Source organism: Oncorhynchus mykiss, chromosome 16 (genome assembly GCF_057628025.1).
Source record: "Oncorhynchus mykiss isolate SJ-2025 chromosome 16, ASM5762802v1, whole genome shotgun sequence".
NCBI lineage: Eukaryota > Metazoa > Chordata > Actinopteri > Salmoniformes > Salmonidae > Oncorhynchus > Oncorhynchus mykiss.
The window spans coordinates 6,587,408-6,611,643 of NC_143037.1; the positions used below are offsets into that span (position 1 = coordinate 6,587,408).

Sequence of the window (24,236 nt, forward strand, 5' to 3'; positions counted from 1 at the left end):
ACGGCTAAGGGCTGTATCCAGGCACTCCGAGTTGCGTCGCACGTAAGAACAGCCCTTAGCCGTGGTATATTGGCCACATACCACACCCCCTCTGGCCTTATTGCTTAAGTAACCCACGCGCGCCATTTCAACAAAGCAGCCAACACCTTCACACTTTTAGGTTTACAGAACATACCCAAACCAGAAGCCATGGATTACAGGCAACATCCGCACTGAGCTAAAGGGTAGAGCTGCTGCATTCCAGGAGCGGGTCTCTAACACGGACACTTATAAGACATCCCGCTATGCCATTTTCAAACTGTCACTGATCGAGTCTGTAATACCTACATGTTTTCAAGCAGACCACCATAGTCCCTGTGCCCAAGAACACCAAGGTAACCTGCCTAAATGACTACCAACAGCACTCCACACTGCCCTTTCCCACCTGGATAAAAGGAGGTGTGAGAATGTGAGAACACTATTCATTGACTACAGCTCAGCGTTCAACACCATAGTGTCCTCAAAGCTCATCACTAAGCTAAGGACTTTGCAACTAAACACCTACCTCTGCAACTGGATCCTGAACTTCCTGATGGGCCGCCCCCAGGTGGTAAGGGCGGGTAACAACACATCTGCTACGCTGATCCTCAATACGGGGGCCCCTCACTGGTGCGTGCTCAGTCCCCTCCTGTACTCCTAGTTCACCCATGAATGCATGACCAAGCACAACTCCAACACCATCATTAAGTTTTCAGACAACACAACAGTGGTAGGCCTGATCACCGACAACAATGAGACCTGGCGGTGTGGTGCCAGGATAACAACCTCTCCGTCAACGTGATCAAGACAAAGGAGATGATTGTGGACTACAGGAAATGGAGGACCAAGCACGCTCCCATTCTCATCAACAGGGCTATAGTAAAGCAGGTTGAGAGCTTCAAACTCCTTGGTGTCCACATCACCAACAAACTAACATGGTCCAAACACACCAAGACAGTCGTGAAGAGGGCACGACAATGCCTATTCTCCCTCAGAAGACTGAAAAGATTTGGGTCCTCAGATCCTCAAAAAGTTCTACAGCTGCACCATCGAGACTGGTTGCATCACTGCCTGGTATGGCAACTGCTCGGCCTCCGACCGCAAGGCACTACAGAGGTTAGTGCGTACGGCCCAGTACATCACTGGGGCCAAGCTTTCTGCAACCAGGACCTCTATTCCAGGCGGTGTATATCAACTTCCGGCGCCGACAGAGATGGCCGCCTCGCTTCGCGTTCCTAGGAAACTATGCAGTATTTCGTTTTTTTATGTGTTATTTCTTACATTGTTACCCCAGGAAATCTTAGGTTTTATTACAAACATTCTGGAGGAACTATTGGATATAAGAGCAACGCCAACTTAACAACACTACGACCAGGAATACGACTTTCCCGAAGCGGATCCTATGTTTGGCCCAAAACCCAGGACAATGTATCGGATCCCAGCCGGCGACCCAAAACAACGGCGCCGTAGAAGGGGCAGACGGAGTGTTCTTCTGGTCAGGCTCCGTAGACGGATACATCACCCACCGCTCCCTAGTATACTACTAGCCAATGTCCAGTCTCTTGACAACAAGGTAGACGAAATCCGAGCAAGGGTTGCCTTCCAGAGACACATCAGAGACTGTAACGTTCTTTGTTTCACAGAAACATACTCACTCGAGACACGCTATCGGAGTCGGTACAGTCACCTGGTGTCTCCTTCCCCGCCCTCCGTTTGGAAAAGCTGAGCACGACTCCATTTTGTTGTTCCAAGCCAAAATTGCTTCGATCTCGTGGACTGGGATATGTTCCGAATAGCGGCGGACAACAACATTAATGAATACGCTGATTCGGTGAGCGATGTTATTAGCAAGTGCATTGGTGATGTTGTACCCACAGAGTCTATTAAAACATTCCCTAACCAGAAACCGTGGATTGATGACAGCATTCGTGCAAAACTGAAAGCGCGAACCACTGCTTTTAATCAGGGCAAGGTGACCGGAAACATGACCGAATACAAACAGTGTAGCTATTCCCTCCGCAAGGTAATCAAACAAGCTAAGCGTCAGTATAGAGACAAAGTGGAGTCGCAATTCAACAACTCAGACACGAGAGGTATGTGGCAGGGTCTACAGTCAATCACGGACTACAATATAAAAAGCAGCCCCGTCGCGGACCAGGATGCCTTGCTCCCAGACAGACTAAACAACTTCTTTGATCATTTTGAGGACAATACAGTGCCACTGACACGGCCCGCTACCAAGACCTGCGGGCTCTCCTTCACTGCAGCCAACGTGAGTAAAACATTTAAACGTGTTAACCCTCGCAAGGCTGCAGGCCCAGACGGCATCCCCGGCCGCGTCCTCAGAGCATGCGCAGACCAGTTGGCTGGTGTGTTTACGGACATATTCAATCAATCCCTATCCCAGTTTGCTGTTCCCACATGCTTCAAGAGGGCCACCATTGTCCCTGTTCCCACGAAAGCTAAGGTAACTGAGCTAAACGACAACCGCCCCGTAGCACTCACTTCCGTTATCATGAAGTGCTTTGAGAGACCAGTCAAGGACCATATCACCTCCACCCTACCTGACACCCTAGACCCACTCCAATTTGCTTACCGCCCAAATAAGTCTACAGATGACGCAATCTCAACCACACTGCACACTGCCCTAACCCATCTGGACAAGAGGAATACCTATGTGAGAATGCTGTTCATCGACTACAGCTCAGCATTTCACACCATAGTACCCTCCAAACTCGTCATCAAGCTTGAGACCCTGGGTCTCGACCCTGCCCTGTGCAACTGGGTCCTGGACTTCCTGATGGGCCGCCCCCAGGTGGTGAGGGTAGGTAACAACATCTCCACCCCGCTGATCCTCAACACTGGGGCCACACAAGGGTGTGTTATCAGCCCTCTCCTGTACTCCCTGTTCACCCAAGACTGCATGGCCATGCACGCCTCCAACTCAATCATCAAGTTTGCAGACGACACTACAGTGGTAGGCTTGATTACCAACAACGACGAGACAGCCTACAGGGAGGAGGTGAGGGCCCTCGGAGTGTGGTGTCAGGAAAATAACCTCACACTCAACGTCAACAAAACAAAGGAGATGATCGTGGACTTCAGGAAACAGCAGAGGGAGCACCCCCCTATCCACATCGACGGGACAGTAGTGGAGAGGGTGGAAAGTTTTAAGTTCCTCGGCATACACATCACGGACAAACTGAAATGGTCCACCCACACAGACAGCGTGGTGAAGAAGGTGCAGCAGCGCCTCTTCAACTTCAGGAGGCTGAAGAAATTCGGTTTGTCACCAAAAACACTCACAAACCTTTACAGATGCACAATCGAGAGCATCATGTCGGGCTGTATCCCCGCCTGGTACGGCAACTGCTCCGCCCATAACCGTAAGGCTCTCCAGAGGGTAGTGAGGTCTGCACAACGCATCACCGGGGGCAAGTCTAGGTCCAAATGGCTTCTTAGCAGCTTCCAAGCCATTTTTATGCTGCGGCTAATCTTTGGACACACCTACTCATTCAAGGGTTTTTTCTTAATTTTTTACAATTTTCTAACATTGTAGAATAATAGCGAAGACATCAAAACTATGAACTAACACATATGGAATCATGTAGTAACCAAAAAAGTGTTAAACAAATAAAAATATATTTGAGATTCTTCAAAGTAGCCGCCCTTTACCTTGATGACAGCTTTGCACACTCTTGGTAGCCTCTTGGTAGCCTCCACATTGACTCTGTACCGGTACCCCCTGTATATAGCCTCCACATTGACTCTGTACCGGTACCCCCTGTATATAGCCTCCACATTGACTCTGTACCGGTACCCCTGTATATAGCCTCCACATTGACTCTGTACCGTAACACCCTGTATATAGCCTCCACATTGACTCTGTACCGGTACCCCTGTATATAGCCTCCACATTGACTCTGTACCGGTACCCCCTGTATATAGCCTCCACATTGACTCTGTACTGGTACCCCCTGTATATAGCCTCCACATTGACTCTGTACCGTAACACCCTGTATATAGCCTCCACATTGACTCTGTACCGGTACCCCCTGTATATAGCCTCCACATTGTCACGACTTCTGCCGAAGTCGTTGTCTCTCCTTGTTCGGGCGGTGCTCGGCGTTCAACGTCACCGGCCTTCTAGCCATCATCGATCCATTTTTTCATTTTCCATTGGTTTTGTCTTGTCTTCCTACACACCTGTTTTCAATCCCATTCATTACCTGTTGTGTATTTAACCCTCTGTTTCCCCTCATGTCTTTGTCAGAGATTGTTTATTGTCAGTGTAGTGTTTTTGTTGTATAGGTGCGCGACGGGTCTTCGTACCCATATTTGTTTATGTTCTTTTCCTGTTTAGTTTTATGGAGCACGTTTTTATGACATTATTAAAATACTCCGTTTGACTTCCCTGCCACCTATACACATATGCCTGACACACATTGACTCTGTACCGTAACACCCTGTATATAGCCTCCACATTGACTCTGTACCGTAACACCCTGTATATAGCCTCCACATTGACTCTGTACCGTAACACCCTGTATATAGCCTCCACATTGACTCTGTACCGTAACACCCTGTATATAGCCTCCACATTGACTCTGTACCGTAACACCCTGTATATAGTCTCCACATTGACTCTGTACCGTAACACCCTGTATATAGCCTCGCTACTGTTATTATATTGTTGCTCCTTAATTATTTGTTATTTTTCCTTTTATTTCTTTATTTATGTTTTACTTGAGTTTATTTTAGTAAATACTTTCTAAACACTTATTTTTTCTTAAAACTGCATTGTTGATTAAGGACTTGTAAGTAAGCATTTCACTGTGAGGTCTACTACACCTGTTGTATTCGGAGCATGTGACAAATACGATTTGATTTATCCCAGTTTGCAATGAGCAATTCGGAGGGCGGTGTCCCTCCAGAATGGTTGCACGCCGTGCGACAGCTTATCAGCCTCATTCTAGGTTTTTAGTAGCTAAAACAGACATACAGTTTTGAAGCACTGTGAAACAGTCATGAAAACTCACACAGGAAAGGATATTGAGTGTTTTCAATATTTTTTAAATATTTTTTATAAAACTCATCCTCATTCCTGCTCTCTTACATTTACAGTTGAGTCACTCCTCAGTTATAACATGTCTAGACAATTATTATAATAGTTATTATAACATGTCTAGACCATTCTTAAGACAGTTATAACACGTCCAAGACCATTCTTAAGACAGTTATTATAATAGTTATTATAATTTCTCTAGACCATTCTTAAGACAGTTATTACACGTCCAAGACCATTCTTAAGACAGTTATTATAATAGTTATTATAACTTCTCTAGACCATTCTTAAGACAGTTATAACACGTCCAAGACCATTCTTAAGACAGTTATTATAATAGTTATTATAACTTCTCTAGACCATTCTTAAGACAGTTATAACACGTCCAAGACCATTCTTAAGAGTTATTATAACATGTCTAGACCATTCTTAAGACAGCTATTATAATAGTTATTATAACTTCTCTAGACCATTCTTATAACAGTTATAACACGTCCAAGACCATTCTTAAGAGTTATTATAACATGTCTAGACCATTTATATAACAGCTATAACATGTATTAGACCATTCTTATAACACGTTGAGAACATTCGTATAACAGTCATTATAAGATGTCTTAGACATTCATATAACAGTTATAACATGTATTAGACCATTCTTAAGACAGTTATTATAATAGTTATTATAACTTCTCTAGACCATTCTTATAACAGTTATAACACGTCCAAGACCATTCTTAAGAGTTATTATAACATGTCTAGACCATTCATATAACAGCTATAACATGTATTAGAGCATTCTTATAACAGTTACATCATATCGAGACCATTCGTATTACAGTCATTATAAGATGTCTTAGACATTCATATAACAGTTATAACATGTATTAGACCATTCTTATAACAATTATTAAAACATGTCTAAACCATTCTGTTTCTCTTCATGTTCACTTTGTACAAAAACAAAAAACGGCCAACATCTTTTTTTTTCTTTGTATAAAAAAATATAAGTTAATTTAAACTCCAATTAAGAAAATAACAATAGTCATAATAATAGCATTAATAATATAATAATCATTGATAATAATAATGATTATAAAAAAGCTAAACATAGTGCAGAAATAGTACGCATCCTAAATGGTACCCTAAAACCTATATAGTTCACTACCTTTAACCAGATTCGGGCCCTATGGACCCTGGTGAAAATGTTAGCACTTTATATAGGATAGGGTGTCATTTGGGAGACAGGCAGGAATAGATGACTGGTGCTGGGCAGTGAAGAGGGGCAGTGCAGTGAGGCCTCCCTGACATTCAAGTGGGGGTGGAGGGAGGAAGTGAAGGGAGGGGGGGGGGGGCAGTCAAAAGCTCAAACACACACACACACACACACATTCACTTGCACACGCACACACACACATTCACTTGCACACACACACACACACACACACACACACACACACACATACGGTCAGAAAGTGCATGACTGCCATTGTAAGTTAGCACCATATAAAGCATACAGCGTTCTGTGTCCTAATTGAATTCCAGCATGTATGCATTATCGCTCTAGCCATAGACTGTTCTCTCTGCTACTGCATTTTCACCCAAGTCATAGACTGTTCTCTCTGCTACTGCATTATCTCTCTAGCCATAGACTGTTCTCTCTGCTACTGCATTATCGTCCAAGTCATGGACTGTTCTCTCTGCCACTGCATTATCGCTCTAGCTATAGACTGTTCTCTCTGCTACTGCATTATCGTCCAAGTCATGGACTGTTCTCTCTGCCACTGCATTATCGCTCTAGCTATAGACTGTTCTCTCTGCTACTACATTGTCGCCCTAGTCATAGACTGTTCTCTCTGCTACTACATTATCACCCTAGCCATATACTGTTCTCTCTGCTACTGCATTATCACTCTAGTCACAGACTGTCCTCTCTGCTACTACATTATCGCCCTAGTCATAGACTGTTCTCTCTCCTACTGCATTATCACATAAGTCATATACTGTTCTCTCTGCTACTGCATTATCACATACGTCATAGACTGTTCTCTCTGCTACTACATTATCGCCCTAGTCATACTGTTCTCTCTGCTACTACATTATCGCCCTAGTCATAGACGGTTCTCTCTGCTACTACATTATCGCCCTAGTCATAGACTGTTCTCTCTGCTACTGCATTATCGCCCTAGTCATAGACTGTTCTCTCTGCTACTACATTATCGCCCAAGTCATAGACTGTTCTCTCTGCTACTGCATTATCACATAAGTCATATACTGTTCTCTCTGCTACTGCATTATCACATAAGTCATAGACTGTTCTCTCTGCTACTGCATTATCACATAAGTCATATACTGTTCTCTCTGCTACTGCATTATCACATAAGTCATAGACTGTTCTCTCTGCTACTGCATTATCACATAAGTCATATACTGTTCTCTCTGCTACTGCATTATCACATAAGTCATAGACTGTTCTCTCTGCTACTGCATTATCACATAAGTCATATACTGTTCTCTCTGCTACTGCATTATCACATAAGTCATAGACTGTTCTCTCTGCTACTGCATTATCGCCCTAGTCATAGACTGTTCTCTCTGCTACTACATTATCGCCCAAGTCATTGACTGTTCTCTCTGCTACTGCATTATCACATAAGTCATAAAACTGTTCTCTCTGCTACTACATTATCACCCGAGTCATAGACTGTTCTCTCTTCTACCGCACAGCAAGCAGCACCGATGTACCAAGTCTGGAACCAACAGGACACTGAACAGCTTTTACCCCCCAAGCCATAAGACTGCTAAATAGTTAGTTACATAGTTTACCAAATAGCTACCCGGACTATCTGCATTGACCCTTTTTGCACAAACTTCTTTTGACCAATCACATACGCTGCTGTTACTGTTTATTATCTGTCACTTTATTCCTAGTTATACATACAGTATCTACCTCAATTACCTTGTACCCCTGCACATTAACTCAGTACTGGTACCCCGTGTATATAGCCAAGTTATTACCTCCTACCCCTGCACATTAACTCAGTACTGGTACCCCTTGTATGTAGCCATGTTATTACCTCCTACCCCTGCATATTGACTGGTACCCCTTGTATGTAGCCATGTTATGACCTCCTACCCCTGCACATTAACTCAGTACTGGTACCCCTTGTATGTAGCCATGTTATGACCTCCTACCCCTGCACATTGACTGGTACCCCTTGTATGTAGCCATGTTATTACCTCCTACCCCTGCATATTGACTGGTACCCCTTGTATGTAGCCATGTTATTACCTCCTACCCCTGCACATTGACTGGTACCCCTTGTATGTAGCCATGTTATGACCTCCTACCCCTGCATATTGACTGGTACCCCTTGTATGTAGCCATGTTATTACCTCCTACCCCTGCACATTAACTCAGTACTGGTACCCCTTGTATGTAGCCATGTTATTACCTCCTACCCCTGCATATTGACTGGTACCCCTTGTATGTAGCCATGTTATTACCTCCTACCCCTGCACATTAACTCAGTACTGGTACCCCTTGTATGTAGCCATGTTATTACCTCCTACCCCTGCACATTGACTGGTACCCCTTGTATGTAGCCATGTTATCGTTACTCATTGTGTATCTATTGTTACTTGTATTGTTACGTTTTTTGTTGCTTTTCTATTCTATTTCTATGTTGTTTCTCTCTGCGTTGTTGGGAAGGGCCCGTCAGTAAGCATTTCACTGTTAGTCCACACCTGTTGTTTCTCAAGCACGTGATGAATAAAATGTGACTGATTTGATCATTACACACCTAATACTGTATATGGATAAAATCAGATAAACAGCAGGGTTCGGGTCCAGTACCTGTCAGATAAACAGCAGGGTTGGGGTCCAGTACCTGTGAGATATACAGCAGGATTGGGGTCCAGTACCTGTCAGATAAACAGCAGGATGGGGTCCAGTACCTGACAGATAAACTGCAGGGTTGGGTTCTAATATCAGTCAGATAAACAGCAGGGTTGAGGTCCAGTACCTGTCAGATAAACAGCAGGGTTGGGGTCCAGTACCTGTCAGATTAACAGTAGGGTTGGGGTCCAGTACCTGTCAGATAACCACCAGTGTTGTGGTCTAATACCTGTCAGATAAACAGCAGGGTTAGGGTCCAGTACCTGTCAGATTAACAGTAGGGTTGGGGTCCAGTACCTGTCAGATAACGACCAGGGTTGTGGTCTAATACCAGTCAGATAAACAGCAGGGTTGGGGTCCAGTACCAGTCAGAAAAACAGCAGGGTTGGGTTCTAATATCAGTCAGATAAACAGCAGGGTTGAGGTCCAGTACCTGTCAGATAAACAGCAGGGTTGGGGTCCAGTACCTGTCAGATAACGACCAGGGTTGTGGTCTAATACCAGTCAGATAAACAGCAGGGTTGGGGTCCAGTACCAGTCAGATAAACAGCAGGGTTGGGTTCTAATATCAGTCAGATAAACAGCAGGGTTGAGGTCCAGTACCTGTCAGATAAACAGCAGGGTTGGGGTCCAGTACCTGTCAGATAACCACCAGGGTTGGGGTCCAGTACCTGTCAAGATAACCACCAGGGTTGTGGTCTAATATCAGTCAGATAAACAGTAGGGTTGGGGTCCAGTACCTGTCAGATAACCACCAGGGTTGGGGTCCAGTACCTGTCAGATAAACAGCAGGGTTGGGGTCCAGTACCTGTCAGATAACCACCAGGGTTGGGGTCCAGTACCTGTCAGATAAACAGCAGGGTTGGGGTCCAGTACCTGTCAGATAACCACCAGGGTTGGGGTCCAGTACCTGTCAGATAACCACCAGGGTTGTGACCGTAGCGTACGTGTAGGTATGTACGGCAGGACCAAATCAGAAAGATGTAATGCTTTGTAGGTTAGCAGTAAAGCTTTGAAATCAGCCCTAGCCTTAACAGGAAGCCAGTGTAGAGAGGCTAGCACTGGAGTACTATGATCAAATGTGTTGGTTCTAGTCAAGATTCTAGCAGCCGTGTTTAGCACTAATTGCAGTTCATTTAGTGCTTTATCCGGGTAGCCGAAAAGTAGAGCATTGCAGTAGTCTAGAAGTGACAAAAGCATGGTGATTCATTCATCCACACCCCTCTACTCCCACCACCCCCACACTACCACCACCCCCACACTACCACCCCTTCTCCCTACAGTAGGGCCTGCTGTGCTCTTTCTCCCTACAGTAGGACCTGCTCCCCTCCTTATCCCTACAGTAGGACCTGCTCCCTCCTCCCTAGAGTAGGACCTGCTCCCTTCCTTCTCCATACAGTAGGACCTGCTCCCTTCCTTCTCCCTACAGTAGGGCCTGCTCCCCTCCTTCTCCCTACAGTAGGACCTGCTCCCTCCTTCTCCCTACAGTATAACCTGCTCCCTTCCTTCTCCCTACAGTAGGACTTGCTCCCTCCTTCTCCCTACAGTAGGGCCTGCTCCCTTCCTTCTCCCTACAGTAGGACCTGCTCCCCTCCTTCTCCCTACAGTATAACCTGCTCCCCTCCTTCTCCCTACAGTAGGACCTGCTCCCTCCTTCTCCCTACAGTATAACCTGCTCCATTCCTTCTCCCTACAGTAGGACTTGCTCCCTCCTTCTCCCTACAGTAGGGCCTGCTCCCTTCCTTCTCCCTACAGTAGGACCTGCTCCCCTCCTTCTCCCTACAGTATAACCTGCTCCCTTCCTTCTCCCTACAGTAGGACCTGCTCCCTTCTTTCTCGCTACAGTAGGACCTGCTCCCTCCTTCTCCCTACAGTAGGACCTTCTTCCTCCTTCTCCCTACAGTAGGACCTGCTCCCTTCCTTCTCCCTACAGTAGGACCTGATCCCTCCTTCTCCCTACAGTAGGACCTTGCTCCCTTCCTTCTCCCTACAGAAGGACCTGCTCCCTTCCTTCTCCCTACAGAAGGACCTGCTCCCTTCCTTCTCCCTACAGTAGGGTCTGCTCCCCCTCCTTCTACCTACAGTAGGACCTGCTCCCTTCCTTCTCCCTACAGTAGGACTGGCTCCATCCTTCTCCCTACAGTAGGACCTGCATCCTCCTTCTCCCTACAGTAGGACCTGCTCCCTCCTTCTCCCTACAGTAGGACCTGCTCCCTTCCTTCTCCATACAGTAGGGCCTGCTCCCTTCCCTCTCCCTACAGTAGAGCCTACTCCCCTCCTTCTCCCTACAGTAGGGCCTGCTCCGCTCCTTCTCGCTACAGTAGGACCTGCTCCCTTCCTTCTCCCTACAGTAGGACCTTGCTCCCTTCCTTCTCCCTACAGAAGGACCTGCTCCCTTCCTTCTCCCTACAGAAGGACCTGCTCCCTTCCTTCTCCCTACAGTAGGGTCTGCTCCCCCTCCTTCTACCTACAGTAGGACCTGCTCCCTTCCTTCTCCCTACAGTAGGACTGGCTCCATCCTTCTCCCTACAGTAGGACCTGCATCCTCCTTCTCCCTACAGTAGGACCTGCTCCCTTCCTTCTCCCTACAGTAGGACCTGCTCCCTCCTTCTCCCTACAGTAGGACCTGCTCCCTTCCTTCTCCATACAGTAGGACCTCCTACCCTCCTTCTCCCTACAGTAGGGCCTGCTCCCTTCCCTCTCCCTACAGTAGGGCCTGCTCCCCTCCTTCTCCCTACAGTAGGACCTGCTCCGCTCCTTCTCCCTACAGTTGGGCCTGCGCGCTCCTTCTCCCTACAGTAGGGCCTGCTCCGCTCCTTCTCCATACAGTAGGACCTGCTCCCTCCTTCTCCCTACAGTAGGACCTTGCTCCCTTCCTTCTCCCTACAGTAGGACCTGCTCCCTTCTTTCTCCCTACAGAAGGACCTGCTCCCTTCCTTCTCCCTACAGTAGGGTCTGCTCCCCCTCCTTCTACCTACAGTAGGACCTGCTCCCTTCCTTCTCCCTACAGTAGGACCTGCATCCTCCTTCTCCCTACAGTAGGACCTGCATCCTCCTTCTCCCTACAGTAGGACCTGCTCCCTTCCTTCTCTCTACAGTAGGACCTGCTCCCTCCTTCTCCCTACAGTAGGACGTGCTCCCTTCCTTCTCCATACAGTAGGACCTGCTCCCTTCCTTCTCCATACAGTAGGGCCTGCTCCCTTCCCTCTCCCTACAGTAGGACCTCCTACCCTCCTTCTCCCTACAGTAGGGCCTGCTCCCTTCCCTCTCCCTACAGTAGGGCCTGCTCCCTTCCCTCTCCCTACAGTAGGGCCTGCTCCCCTCCTTCTCCCTACAGTAGGGCCTGCTCCGCTCCTTCTCCCTACAGTAGGGCCTGCTCCCTTCCCTCTCCCTACAGTAGGACCTCCTACCCTCCTTCTCCCTACAGTAGGGCCTGCTCCCTTCCCTCTCCCTACAGTAGGGCCTGCTCTCCTCCTTCTCCCTACAGTAGGACCTGCTCCGCTCCTTCTCCCTACAGTTGGGCCTGCGCGCTCCTTCTCCGTACAGTAGGGCCTGCTCCGCTCCTTCTCCCTACAGTAGGACCTGCTCCGCTCCTTCTCCCTACAGTTGGGCCTGCGCGCTCCTTCTCCCTACAGTAGGACCTGCTCCGCTCCTTCTCCCTACAGTTGGGCCTGCGCGCTCCTTCTCCCTACAGTTGGGCCTGCGCGCTCCTTCTCCCTACAGTAGGAGGACCTAAATAAATTGTAGACCTCCAGAAGTCTGGTTCATCCTTGGGAGCAATTTCCAAATGCCTGAAGGTGCCACGTTCATCTGTACAAACAGTAGAACGCAAACATAAACACCATGGGACCACTACACCCCTGAGGACTAAGCCTAATCCTGAACCTACACCCCCGAGGACTAAGCCTCATCCTGAACCTACACCCTCGAGGACTAAGCCTCATCTTGAACCTACACCTCCGAGGACTAAGCCTCATCCTGAACCTACACCACCGAGGACTAAGCTTCATCCTGAACCTACACCCCCGAAGACTAAGCCTCATCCTGAACCTACACCCTCGAGGACTAAGCCTCATCCTGAACCTACACCCCCGAGGACTAAGCCTCAACCTGAACCTACAAGCCAGAGGACTAAGCCTCATCCTGAACCTACACCTCCGAGGCCTTAGACTCATCCTGAACCTACACCTCCGAGGACTAAGCCTCATCCTGAACCTACACCCCCGAGGACTAAGCCTCATCCTGAACCTACACCACCGAGGCCTAAGACTCATCCTGAACCTACACCTCCGAGGACTAAGCCTCATCCTCAACCTACACCCCCGAGGACTAAGACTCATCCTGAACCTACACCCACGAGGACTAAGCCTCATCCTGAACCTACACCCCCGAGGACTAAGCCTCATCCTGAACCTACACACCCGAGGTCTAACTGCAAAAAAGCCAGAAAAGTGCGCACTGAGCAGGTACCTGTGCCACCACCAACTGAAACGGTGAGACAGCGGAGAGGAAGGGACGGCACCGTTTGGCTGCTACGGGCCGATTATCAGCACAAAATATAATCACCGAGAGAGCAGGCCTTTACGTCTCAAGCAAAAAACAACATCAGCAATGCACTCACCGGCTTTTGTTGTTTATGTGACACGGACATGCTCCAGCACTTCAGGGGCTCCAGCACATGTGGCAGAGGCGCACAGGGAGCAAGGAGATCGTTTGGAAAGAACAAGCAAGTGACAATGCTACGGGCCGATTATCATACATATACCTAACGCTTTATGAATACACCTGGAAATGGTAAGAAAAATATCAAAGAAAATTTACCGTCGATATTAGATTAATTGAGGTATTATAGTATTATTCACAAAATCAATGTTTTCAAATGATAAATGATACTGTATTAATCGTGGTAACTTTTCCCAAATTCCCCGGTTTTCCAGAAATCCTGGTTGACGGATTCCTTGATTTCCTCCTTATTCCCTTGTTATTCCAAGAGTCTTTCAACCAAGATTTCTGGAAAACGGGGGAATTTTGGGAAAGTTAAGGAAAAGGTGCAACCCTATAGAGTATTCCTCATGCCTGCTGTCTTGACATAATGTTCTGGCTATCAATCAATATCTATTCATTTTAAATCAACGTTGTAGCAATGTGCGTGTTTGTCCTGTGCCTTGGTGTGCTATGAACGCAGTACAGAGAATCAATGTACCATTGGACTTGACTCAGGAGCTGTTCTAGTTGGTAAGACAGCACAAACAGATCTGAGACCAGTCTACAACTAGAGCTCAAAAACAGACTGATTGCCCAAGGTTCTGGGTTCTATAACCTAAAAGATTGATTGCCCAAGATTCTGGGTTCTAGAACCTAAAAGATTGATTGCCCAAGATTCTGGGTTCTAGAACCTAAAAGACTGATTGCCTAAAGTTCTGGGTTCTAGAACCTAAAAGACTGATTGCCCAAGGTTATGGGTTCTAGAACCTAAAAGACTGATTGCCCAAGATTTTGGGTTCTAGAACCTAAAAGACTGATTGCCCAAGGTTATGGGTTCTAGAACCTAAAAGACTGATTGTGGCAAGTAAGCGGGGTGGCGAGATGCAGACCTGGTAGGTTTAAATACTATTGGAAATCTTTCAAATACTTTTAGCAATTGCTTTAGCCTGCATATATTGCCAGATGGGCAGAATTTACACTTGCAACTCTTCTATTTGTTTTATTGTGCCAGGCAAGCTCAATCAAGCCCAGATGAAGTATTTGAAATAATTTCAAAAAATGTTTGAACTCAGGTCTGCCTGGGTGTTGGGTGCTATTTCTGCATAGAACATTGTGACCCTCGTGTGACACGACTTGCTAAATGTTGACATGATCGAACTCAGCCCTGTTGGTCACACTAACTTTGTCTTTCTGTGCTTTACACAAGACGCGGTTTCTGAATAGAATAGACTAGGGCTGTATGTTTTAGTACTGCAAAAACACTTTGTTGCTCAAAGTGCCAGAAAACATTCTAGAACATTCAGTTGCGACATGCTAATAAACATTCTAGAACATTCGTTGCGACATGCTAATAAACATTCTTTCTGTCTCTCTTTGAGAGCCAACCACCTCCTCCCATGTAGTTCTGCTTGCGATAAGTTAGTCAGTCTACCACTGCAGGCAAACAAACAGTACCAATACAGTGCGCTACTTTTGAACAGGGCCCATATTGCTCCGGTCAAAAGTAGTGCACTATGTAGTGGATTAGGGTGCCATTTCAGACACATTCATAAAGTCTGAAACGACAAAAAACAACAACAAAAAACAGTCAAGATTTCACACCCCCTGACCTTTTTTAAAGGATTAGAGTGTAAAGACTAAGGCCTCTGCAAATCACAAGACCGGAACATAAAACAAACCAGCCGCAATTTAAATCTCTTAAAAAACAAACCAACTAAAACAGACCCAAAAAAACAACAGCACAGACATACGGATCCATTTGGATAGGTATGAATTGGTTCCCGAGCAGTGGAGTTGATCAGGTGAGTCCCCACCTCAAGGACAAGTCCAGGTAGTTCCTCCCTGTTTTTCGGCCCGTTAGCTTCCGTTTCGTGCCTAATGAACAAGAGCCCGCTGTCCTCCAGCCGTCCATCCGTGTGTCTACGGAGCAATGAACACTGGCAGGGTTAACTCCTCACCTCCCTCACCCAATGAGGTAACTGTGTGGTCCTGAAAAGAATCCCCTTGTTTGTGAAATCCACCAATCACCTTCCCTAGTCCCTACACACGTGTCCCCCTCCTTCCTGTTTCAGCATGAAGTGAGGCTCTCTAACAGTTCAGACAGGAAGTAGTCCCTGTTAATGGCAGGGGATGTGTTGAGGGCGTATTGACTTGTGAAGTAGTGAGGGCGAGCCGTGGCTTCACTGCCAGTCAGTTGTCCACCTTCACAGGGCCTGAGTCGTGGTTCGATGGTTCCTCAGTGCTGGGCTCTACAGGCTCTGCCCTGGGGTCAACAGGCTCTGCCCTGGGGTCAACAGGCTCTGCCCTGGGGTCAACAGGCTCTGCCCTGGGGTCAACAGTCTCTGCCCTGGGATCAACAGGCTCTGACGGAGCCCACACTCCTCTCACTCCACTGTCCACCTCCTCTCCATTTACTATCTTCTCCCACTGACCAAGGTTCTCCCTGTGGAAACACAATCAGAATACCAAAAGGCTTTTTACTATTAGCTCTGACTTTGCTGTTGCTTGATTGTCCCTAGCTATCTGAAGATGAATGGACTAAATGTGACTGTGATATGTGGTTGTCTAACCTAGCTACCTGAAGATGAATGGACTGACTGTGATATGTGGTTGTCTAACCTAGCTATCTGAAGATGAATTGACTAAATGTGACTGTGATATGTGGTTGTCTAACCTAGCTATCTGAATGCTGTATGGACTGACTGTGATATGTGGTTGTCTAACCTAGCTATCTGAATGCTGTATGGACTGACTGTGATATGTGGTTGTCTAACCTAGCTATCTGAATGCTGTATGGACTGACTGTGATATGTGGTTGTCTAACCTAGCTATCTGAATGCTGTATGGACTGACTGTGATATGTGGTTGTCTGAACTAGCTATCTGGATGCTGTATGGACTGACTGTGATATGTGGTTGTCTAACCTAGCTATCTGAATGCTGTATGGACTGACTGTGATATGTGGTTGTCTAACCTAGCTATCTGAATGCTGTATGGACTGACTGTGATATGTGGTTGTCTAACCTAGCTATCTGAATGCTGTATGGACTGACTGTGATATGTGGTTGTCTGACCTAGCTATCTGAATGCTGTATGGACTGACTGTGATATGTGGTTGTCTGAACTAGCTATCTGGATGCTGTATGGACTGACTGTGATATGTGGTTGTCTAACCTAGCTATCTGAATGCTGTATGGACTGACTGTGATATGTGGTTGTCTAACCTAGCTATCTGAATGCTGTATGGACTGACTGTGATATGTGGTTGTCTAACCTAGCTATCTGAATGCTGTATGGACTGACTGTGATATGTGGTTGTCTGACCTAGCTATCTGAATGTGATATGTGTTTGTCTAACCTAGCTATCTGAATGCTGTATGGACTGACTGTGATATGTGGTTGTCTGACCTAGCTATCTGAATGCTGTATGGACTGACTGTGATATGTGGTTGTCTAACCTAGCTATCTGAATGCTGTATGGACTGACTGTGATATGTGGTTGTCTGACCTAGCTATCTGAATGCTGTATGGACTGACTGTGATATGTGGTTGTCTGACCTAGCTATCTGAATGCTGTATGGACTGACTGTGATATGTGGTTGTCTGACCTAGCTATCTGAATGCTGTATGGACTGACTGTGATATGTGGTTGTCTGACCTAGCTATCTGAATGCTGTATGGACTGACTGTGATATGTGGTTGTCTAACCTAGCTATCTGAATGTTGTATGGACTGACTGTGATATGTGGTTGTCTAACCTAGCTATCTGAATGCTGTATGGACTGACTGTGATATGTGGTTGTCTGACCTAGCTATCTGAATGCTGTATGGACTGACTGTGATATGTGGTTGTCTAACCTAGCTATCTGAATGCTGTATGGACTGACTGTGATATGTGGTTGTCTAACCTAGCTATCTGAATACTGTATGGACTGACTGTGATATGTGGTTGTCTAACCTAGCTATCTGAATGTTGTATGGACTGATCTCTGGATCAAAGCATCTGTTTACTGACTACAATGTAAAGGGAAGTAGATTGTGTCTATCTGTGTGTGTGTGTGTGTGTGTGTGTGTGTGTGTGTGTGTATCTGTTTGTGTGTGTGTGTGTGTGTGTGTGTTTATCTGCGCTTGTGTATCTGTGTGTGTGTATATATATATCTCTGTGTGTGTGTGTGTGTATATATATCTGTGTGTGTATCTGTTTGTGTGTGTGTGTGTGTGTATCTCTCTGAGTGTGTATCTGTTTGTGTGTGTGTGTATCTCTCTGAGTGTGTGTGTATCTTTTTTTGCACTTTTCGCACCAAAGTACATTCATCTCTAGGAGACAGAACGCGTCTCCTTCCTGAGCGGTACGACGGCTGCGTGGTCCCATGGTGTTTATACTTGCGTACTATTGTTTGTACAGATGAATGTGGTACCTTCAGGCGTTTGAGAATTGCTACCAAGGATGAACCAGAGTTGTGGAGGTCTACAATTTATTTTCTGAGGTCTTGGCTGATTTATTTTTATTTTCCCATGATGTCAAGCAAAGAAGCACTGAGTTTGAAGGTAGGCCTTGAAATACATCCACAGGTACACCTCTAATTGATTCAAATGATGTCAATTAGCCTATCAGAAGCTTCTAAAGCCATGACATCATTATCTGGCATTTTCCAAGCTGTTTAAAAAGCACAGTTAAATTAATGTATGTAAACTTCTGACCCACTGGAATTGTAATACAGTGAATTTTTTGTGAAATAATCTGTCTGAAAACAATTGTTTGAAAAATGACTTGTGTTATGCACAAAGTAGATGTCCTAACCAACTTGCCAAAACTATAGTTTGTTAACAAGACATTCGTGGAGTGGTTGAAAAACAGGTTTTAATGACTCCAACATAAGTGTATGTAAACTTCTGATTTCAACTGTATATGGTGTGGGTAGTCTATATAATATACAGTGTGGGTAGTCTATATAGTATACAGTGTGTGTAGTCTATATAATATACAGTGTGTGTAGTCTATATAATATACAGTGTGTGTAGTCTATATAATATACGGTGTGGGTAGTCTATGTAATATACGGTGTGGGTAGTCTATATAATATACTGTGTGGGTATTGTACAGTATCTAACTCACTTGCAGGCTTGTAGAAGAGGGCTGGAAGGGGGGAAGAGCTCAGATAAGGTGGTATAACATGGGAGTGCAACAGCATTGTAGAACCCCACCTAGAAAAACAGACAAGGAGAATCCAGTAAAGGTGAGGGAACAAGGGCAGAGGGGAGGGAACATCGAGCCAGAATGAGACACAGCCCAGGTAATGTTCTTCTTTGTGTGTGTGTGTGTGTGTGTGTGTGTGCGTGTAGTTCTTACCTGCCCCTGAGGAACCTCTTCCTTCTTATCTCTGTCCATCATAGGGATGGGCTGTATACCTATCTTCTTCATCTCATCCCCCTGTAGAGGAGGAGGAGAGGAGATAAAGAAGGGAGGAGGAGAGGAGATAAAGAAGGGAGGAGGGGAGGAGGAGGAGAGGAGAGGAGGAGGAGGAGGAGGAGGAGAGGAGAGGAGAGGAGAGGAGGAGGAGGAGGAGGAGAGGAGAGGAGAGGAGAGGAGGAGATAAAGAAGGGAGGAGGATAGGAGATAACGGAGGGAGGGAGAGGAGGAGGAGGAAAGGAGGAGAGAAGGAGGAGAGGAGATTAAGAAGGGAGGAGGAGAGGAGATAAAGGAGGGAGAGAGAGGAGAAGAGAAGATTAAGAAGGGAGGAGAGGAGGAGGAAGAAAGGATGAGAGGAGATTAAGAAGGGAGGAGGAGAAGAGGAGGAAAGGAGAAGAGAATGAGAGAAGAAGGAGAGGAGATAAAGGAGGGAGAGAAAGGAGGAAAGAAGTTACAGGAGGATGATGGAAGAAAGAGATGAGGTAGAATGGAGGAGGTTATTGAGATTAAAGGACAAAAGAAAGTGCCACCTTTTGAGAACTATGATCAATTTACTCAGAATCATATAGAATGAAGGAATTGATTAACTCCATAAAGCAGTTGTACACTCTGAGAGAAAAAGCTGCTCTCTAGAACCTAAAAGAGTTCTTCGGCTGAAAAAAAAAAAAAAAAAAATGGTTTCAAGAAGAACTCTTTCACCACTAAAAGGTTCTAAGTAGAACTCTTTCACCACTAAAAGGTTCTAAGTAGAACTCTTTCACCACTAAAAGGTTATAAGTAGAACTCTTTCACCACTAAAAGGTTCTAAGTAGAACCCTTTCACCACTAAAAGGTTCTAAGTAGAACCCTTTCAGCACTAAAAGGTTCTAAGTAGAACTCTTTCACCACTAAAAGGTTCTTATGAACCACTCGTGACGAATGAACTCGAATGAATTTTTTTAAATATATATTTTTTAACCTTTTATTTAACTTGGCAAGTCAGTTAAGAACAAATTCTTATTTTCGGTCTAGGAACAGTGGGTTAACTGCCTTGTTCATTGGCAGAACGACAGATTTTTACCTTGTCAGCTCGGGGATTTGATCTGACAACCTTTCGGTTACTAGTCCAACGCTCTAACCACTAGGGTACCTGCCGCCCCTACACTCTAACCACTAGGCTACCTGCCGTCCCTACACTCTAACCACTAGGCTACCTGCCGTCCCTACACTCTAACCACTAGGCTACCTGCCGTCCCGACACTCTAACCACTAGGCTACCTGCCATCCCTACACTCTAAACACTAGGCTACCTGCGTCCCTACACTCTAACCATTAGGCTACCTGCCGTACCTACACTCTAACCACTAGGCTACCTGCCGTCCCTACACTCTAACCACTAGGCTACCTGCAGTACCTACACTCTAACCACTAGGCTAACTGCCGTCCCTACACTCTAACCACTAGGCTACCTGCCGCCCCTACACTCTAACCACTAGGCTACCTGCCGCCCCTACACTCTAACCACTAGGCTACCTGCCGCCCCTACACTCTAACCACTAGGCTACCTGCCGTCCCTACACTCTAACCACTAGGCTACCTGCCGTCCCTACACTCTAACCACTAGGCTACCTGCCGTCCCTACACTCTAACCACTAGGCTACCTGCCTCCCCTACACTCTAACCACTAGGCTACCTGCCATCCCTACACTCTAACCACTAGGCTACCTGCCGTCCCTACACTCTAACCACTAGGCTACCTGCCGTCCCTACACTCTAACCACTAGGCTACCTGCCTCCCCTACACTCTAACCACTAGGCTACCTGCCGTCCCTACACTCTAACCACTAGGCTACCTGCCGTCCCTACACTCTAACCACTGGCTACCTGCCGTCCCTACACTCTAACCACTAGACTACCTGCCGTCCCTACACTCTAACCACTAGGCTACCTGCAGTACCTACACTCTAACCACTAGGCTAACTGCCGTCCCTACACTCTAACCACTAGGCTACCTGCCGCCCCTACACTCTAACCACTAGGCTACCTGCCGCCCCTACACTCTAACCACTAGGCTACCTGCCGTCCCTACACTCTAACCACTAGGCTACCTGCCGTCCCTACACTCTAACCACTAGGCTACCTGCCGTCCCTACACTCTAACCACTAGGCTACCTGCCTCCCCTACACTCTAACCACTAGGCTACCTGCCGTCCCTACACTCTAACCACTAGGCTACCTGCCGTCCCTACACTCTAACCACTAGGCTACCTGCCTCCCCTACACTCTAACCACTAGGCTACCTGCCGTCCCTACACTCTAACCACTAGGCTACCTGCCGTCCCTACACTCTAACCACTAGGCTACCTGCCGTCCCTACACTCTAACCACTAGACTACCTGCCGCCCCTACACTCTAACCACTAGGCTACCTGCCGTCCCTACACTCTAACCACTAGGCTACCTGCCGTCCCTACACTCTAACCACTAGGCTACCTGCCGTCCCTACACTCTAACCACTAGGCTACCTGCCGTCCCGACACTCTAACCACTAGGCTACCTGCCGTCCCTACACTCTAAACACTAGGCTACCTGCGTCCCTACACTCTAACCATTAGGCTACCTGCCGTACCTACACTCTAACCACTAGGCTACCTGCCGTCCCTACACTCTAACCACTAGGCTACCTGCAGTACCTACACTCTAACCACTAGGCTAACTGCCGTCCCTACACTCTAACCACTAGGCTACCTGCCGCCCCTACACTCTAACCACTAGGCTACCTGCCGCCCCTACACTCTAACCACTAGGCTACCTGCCGCCCCTACACTCTAACCACTAGGCTACCTGCCGTCCCTACACTCTAACCACTAGGCTACCTGCCGTCCCTACACTCTAACCACTAGGCTACCTGCCGTCCCTACACTCTAACCACTAGGCTACCTGCCTCCCCTACACTCTAACCACTAGGCTACCTGCCGTCCCTACACTCTAACCACTAGGCTACCTGCCGTCCCTACACTCTAACCACTAGGCTACCTGCCGTCCCTACACTCTAACCACTAGGCTACCTGCCGTCCCTACACTCTAACCACTAGGCTACCTGCCTCCCCTACACTCTAACCACTAGGCTACCTGCCGTCCCTACACTCTAACCACTAGGCTACCTGCCGTCCCTACACTCTAACCACTAGGCTACCTGCCACCCCTACACTCTAACCATTAGGCTACCTGCCTCCCCTACACTCTAACCACTAGGCTACCTGCCGTCCCTACACTCTAACCACTAGGCTACCTGCCGTCCCTACACTCTAACCACTAGACTACCTGCCGCCCCTACACTCTAACCACTAGGCTACCTGCCGTCCCTACACTCTAACCACTAGGCTACCTGCCGCCCCTACACTCTAACCATTAGGCTACCTGCCTCCCCTACACTCTAACCACTAGGCTACCTGCCGTCCCTACACTCTAACCACTAGGCTACCTGCCATCCCTACACTCTAACCACTAGGCTACCTGCCGTCCCTACAATCTAACCACTAGGCTACCTGCCGTTCCTACACTCTAACCACTAGGCTACCTGCCGTCCCTACGCTCTAACCACTAGGCTACTTGCCGTCCCTACACTCTAACCACTAGGCTACGCTGCCCCTACACTCTAACCACTAGGCTACCTGCCGTCCCTACACTCTAACCACTAGGCTACTTGCCGTCCCTACACTCTAACCACTAGGCTACTTGCCGCCCCTACACTCTAACCACTAGGCTACCTGCCGCCCCTACACTCTAACCACTAGGCTACGCTGCCCCTACACTCTAACCACTAGGCTACCTGCCGCCCCTACACTCTAACCACTAGGCTACTTGCCGCCCCTACACTCTAACCACTAGGCTACCTGCCATCCCTACACTCTAACCACTAGGCTACTTGCCGTCCCTACACTCTAACCACTAGTCTACCACGTTACAAGAGTAGAGATGTCGTAGTGAATTATACCACCGCACCTCGGCCCAGAACTCAGCGTAGATGTCATTAGCCGTGAGTCGTGTGATTGGCCACAGCTTGGTAACGGAACACAGGTCACATGCTGTCATCATCAGACCAATCACACGGTCCCTGGGGGAAAAAAAGTAAATATATATATATTTTTTAATGATATATTTCCAGATGTATCAGAGAAGATGTCCAGTGTTTGTGTGTGTGTCTGTGCCTTGCGCTATGTCTAAAGTGTGTATGTGTACGACCCCTGACCTCTGACCTGTGTTGGTGGTTGTCTAGGTCCAGTGCCTCCGTGGTCAGTAGCTCAGCTAGCTGTTTGCGGTTGCCGAAGTAGAGCGCCAGGTCTGTAGCGATGATGGCCTTGCGGATGATCTCTAACACCTGCTCGTACTCACTGGAAGTCAGGTTGGAGAAAACATTGTGCCCTTCCAGCTATGGGAAACAAAGACATCAATAAAAAGCACACGCTCCACTTACGAGGAGTTCAGCTTAGGTGGGATAGCTAGAGGGTACATCCTGGGAGTACCAGCTTAGGTGGGATAGCCAGAGGGTACATCCTGGGAGTACCAGCTTAGGTGGGATAGCCAGAGGGTACATCCTGGGAGTACCAGCTTAGGTGGGATAGCCAGAGGGTACATCCTGGGAGTATAGCTTAGGAGGGATAGCCAGAGGGTACATCCTGGGAGTACCAGCTTAGGTGGGATAGCCAGAGGGTACATCCTGGGAGTACCAGCTTAGGAGGGATAGCCAGAGGGTACATCCTGGGAGTACCAGCTTAGGTGGGATAGCTAGAGGGTACATCCTGGGAGTATAGCTTAGGTGGGATAGCCAGAGGGTACATCCTGGGAGTATCAGCTTAGGTGGGATAGCTAGAGGGTACATCCTGGGAGTACCAGCTTAGGTGGGATAGCCAGAGGGTACATCCTGGGAGTATCAGCTTAGGTGGGATAGCTAGAGGGTACATCCTGGGAGTACCAGCTTAAGAGGGATAGCCAGAGGGTACATCCTGGGAGTACCAGCTTAGGTGGGATAGCCAGAGGGTACATCCTGGGAGTACCAGCTTAGGTGGGATAGCCAGAGGGTACATCCTGGGAGTACCAGCTTAGGTGGGATAGCCAGAGGGTACATCCTGGGAGTACCAGCTTAGGAGGGATAGCCAGAGG

The 24,236-nt window shown here is 47.3% G+C and overlaps 1 protein-coding gene across 13 annotated transcripts in view; it reads right to left on the reverse strand.

The window, feature by feature from the left end:
- Nucleotides 1–5,070: 5,070 nt before the first annotated feature.
- pde10a (phosphodiesterase 10A) overlaps nucleotides 5,071–24,236 on the reverse strand; it is a 128,784-nt gene continuing 109,618 nt past the window's right edge. For 2 of the 13 annotated variants that reach the window (XM_090201817.1, XM_090201816.1), the window contains exons 18-22: nucleotides 23,333–23,505; nucleotides 23,079–23,190; nucleotides 19,036–19,116; nucleotides 18,802–18,890; nucleotides 5,071–16,128 (exon numbers count right to left, since the gene is read on the reverse strand). In XM_090201817.1, the coding sequence (XP_090057943.1) occupies nucleotides 15,876–16,128; nucleotides 18,802–18,890; nucleotides 19,036–19,116; nucleotides 23,079–23,190; nucleotides 23,333–23,505 (708 nt within the window). In that variant the 3' untranslated portion in view covers nucleotides 5,071–15,875. The remainder of the gene's footprint in view (nucleotides 16,129–18,801; nucleotides 18,891–19,035; nucleotides 19,117–23,078; nucleotides 23,191–23,332; nucleotides 23,506–24,236) is intronic. The other 11 variants (XR_016487105.1, XR_016487095.1, XR_016487102.1 and 8 more) reach the window with 11 other exon arrangements.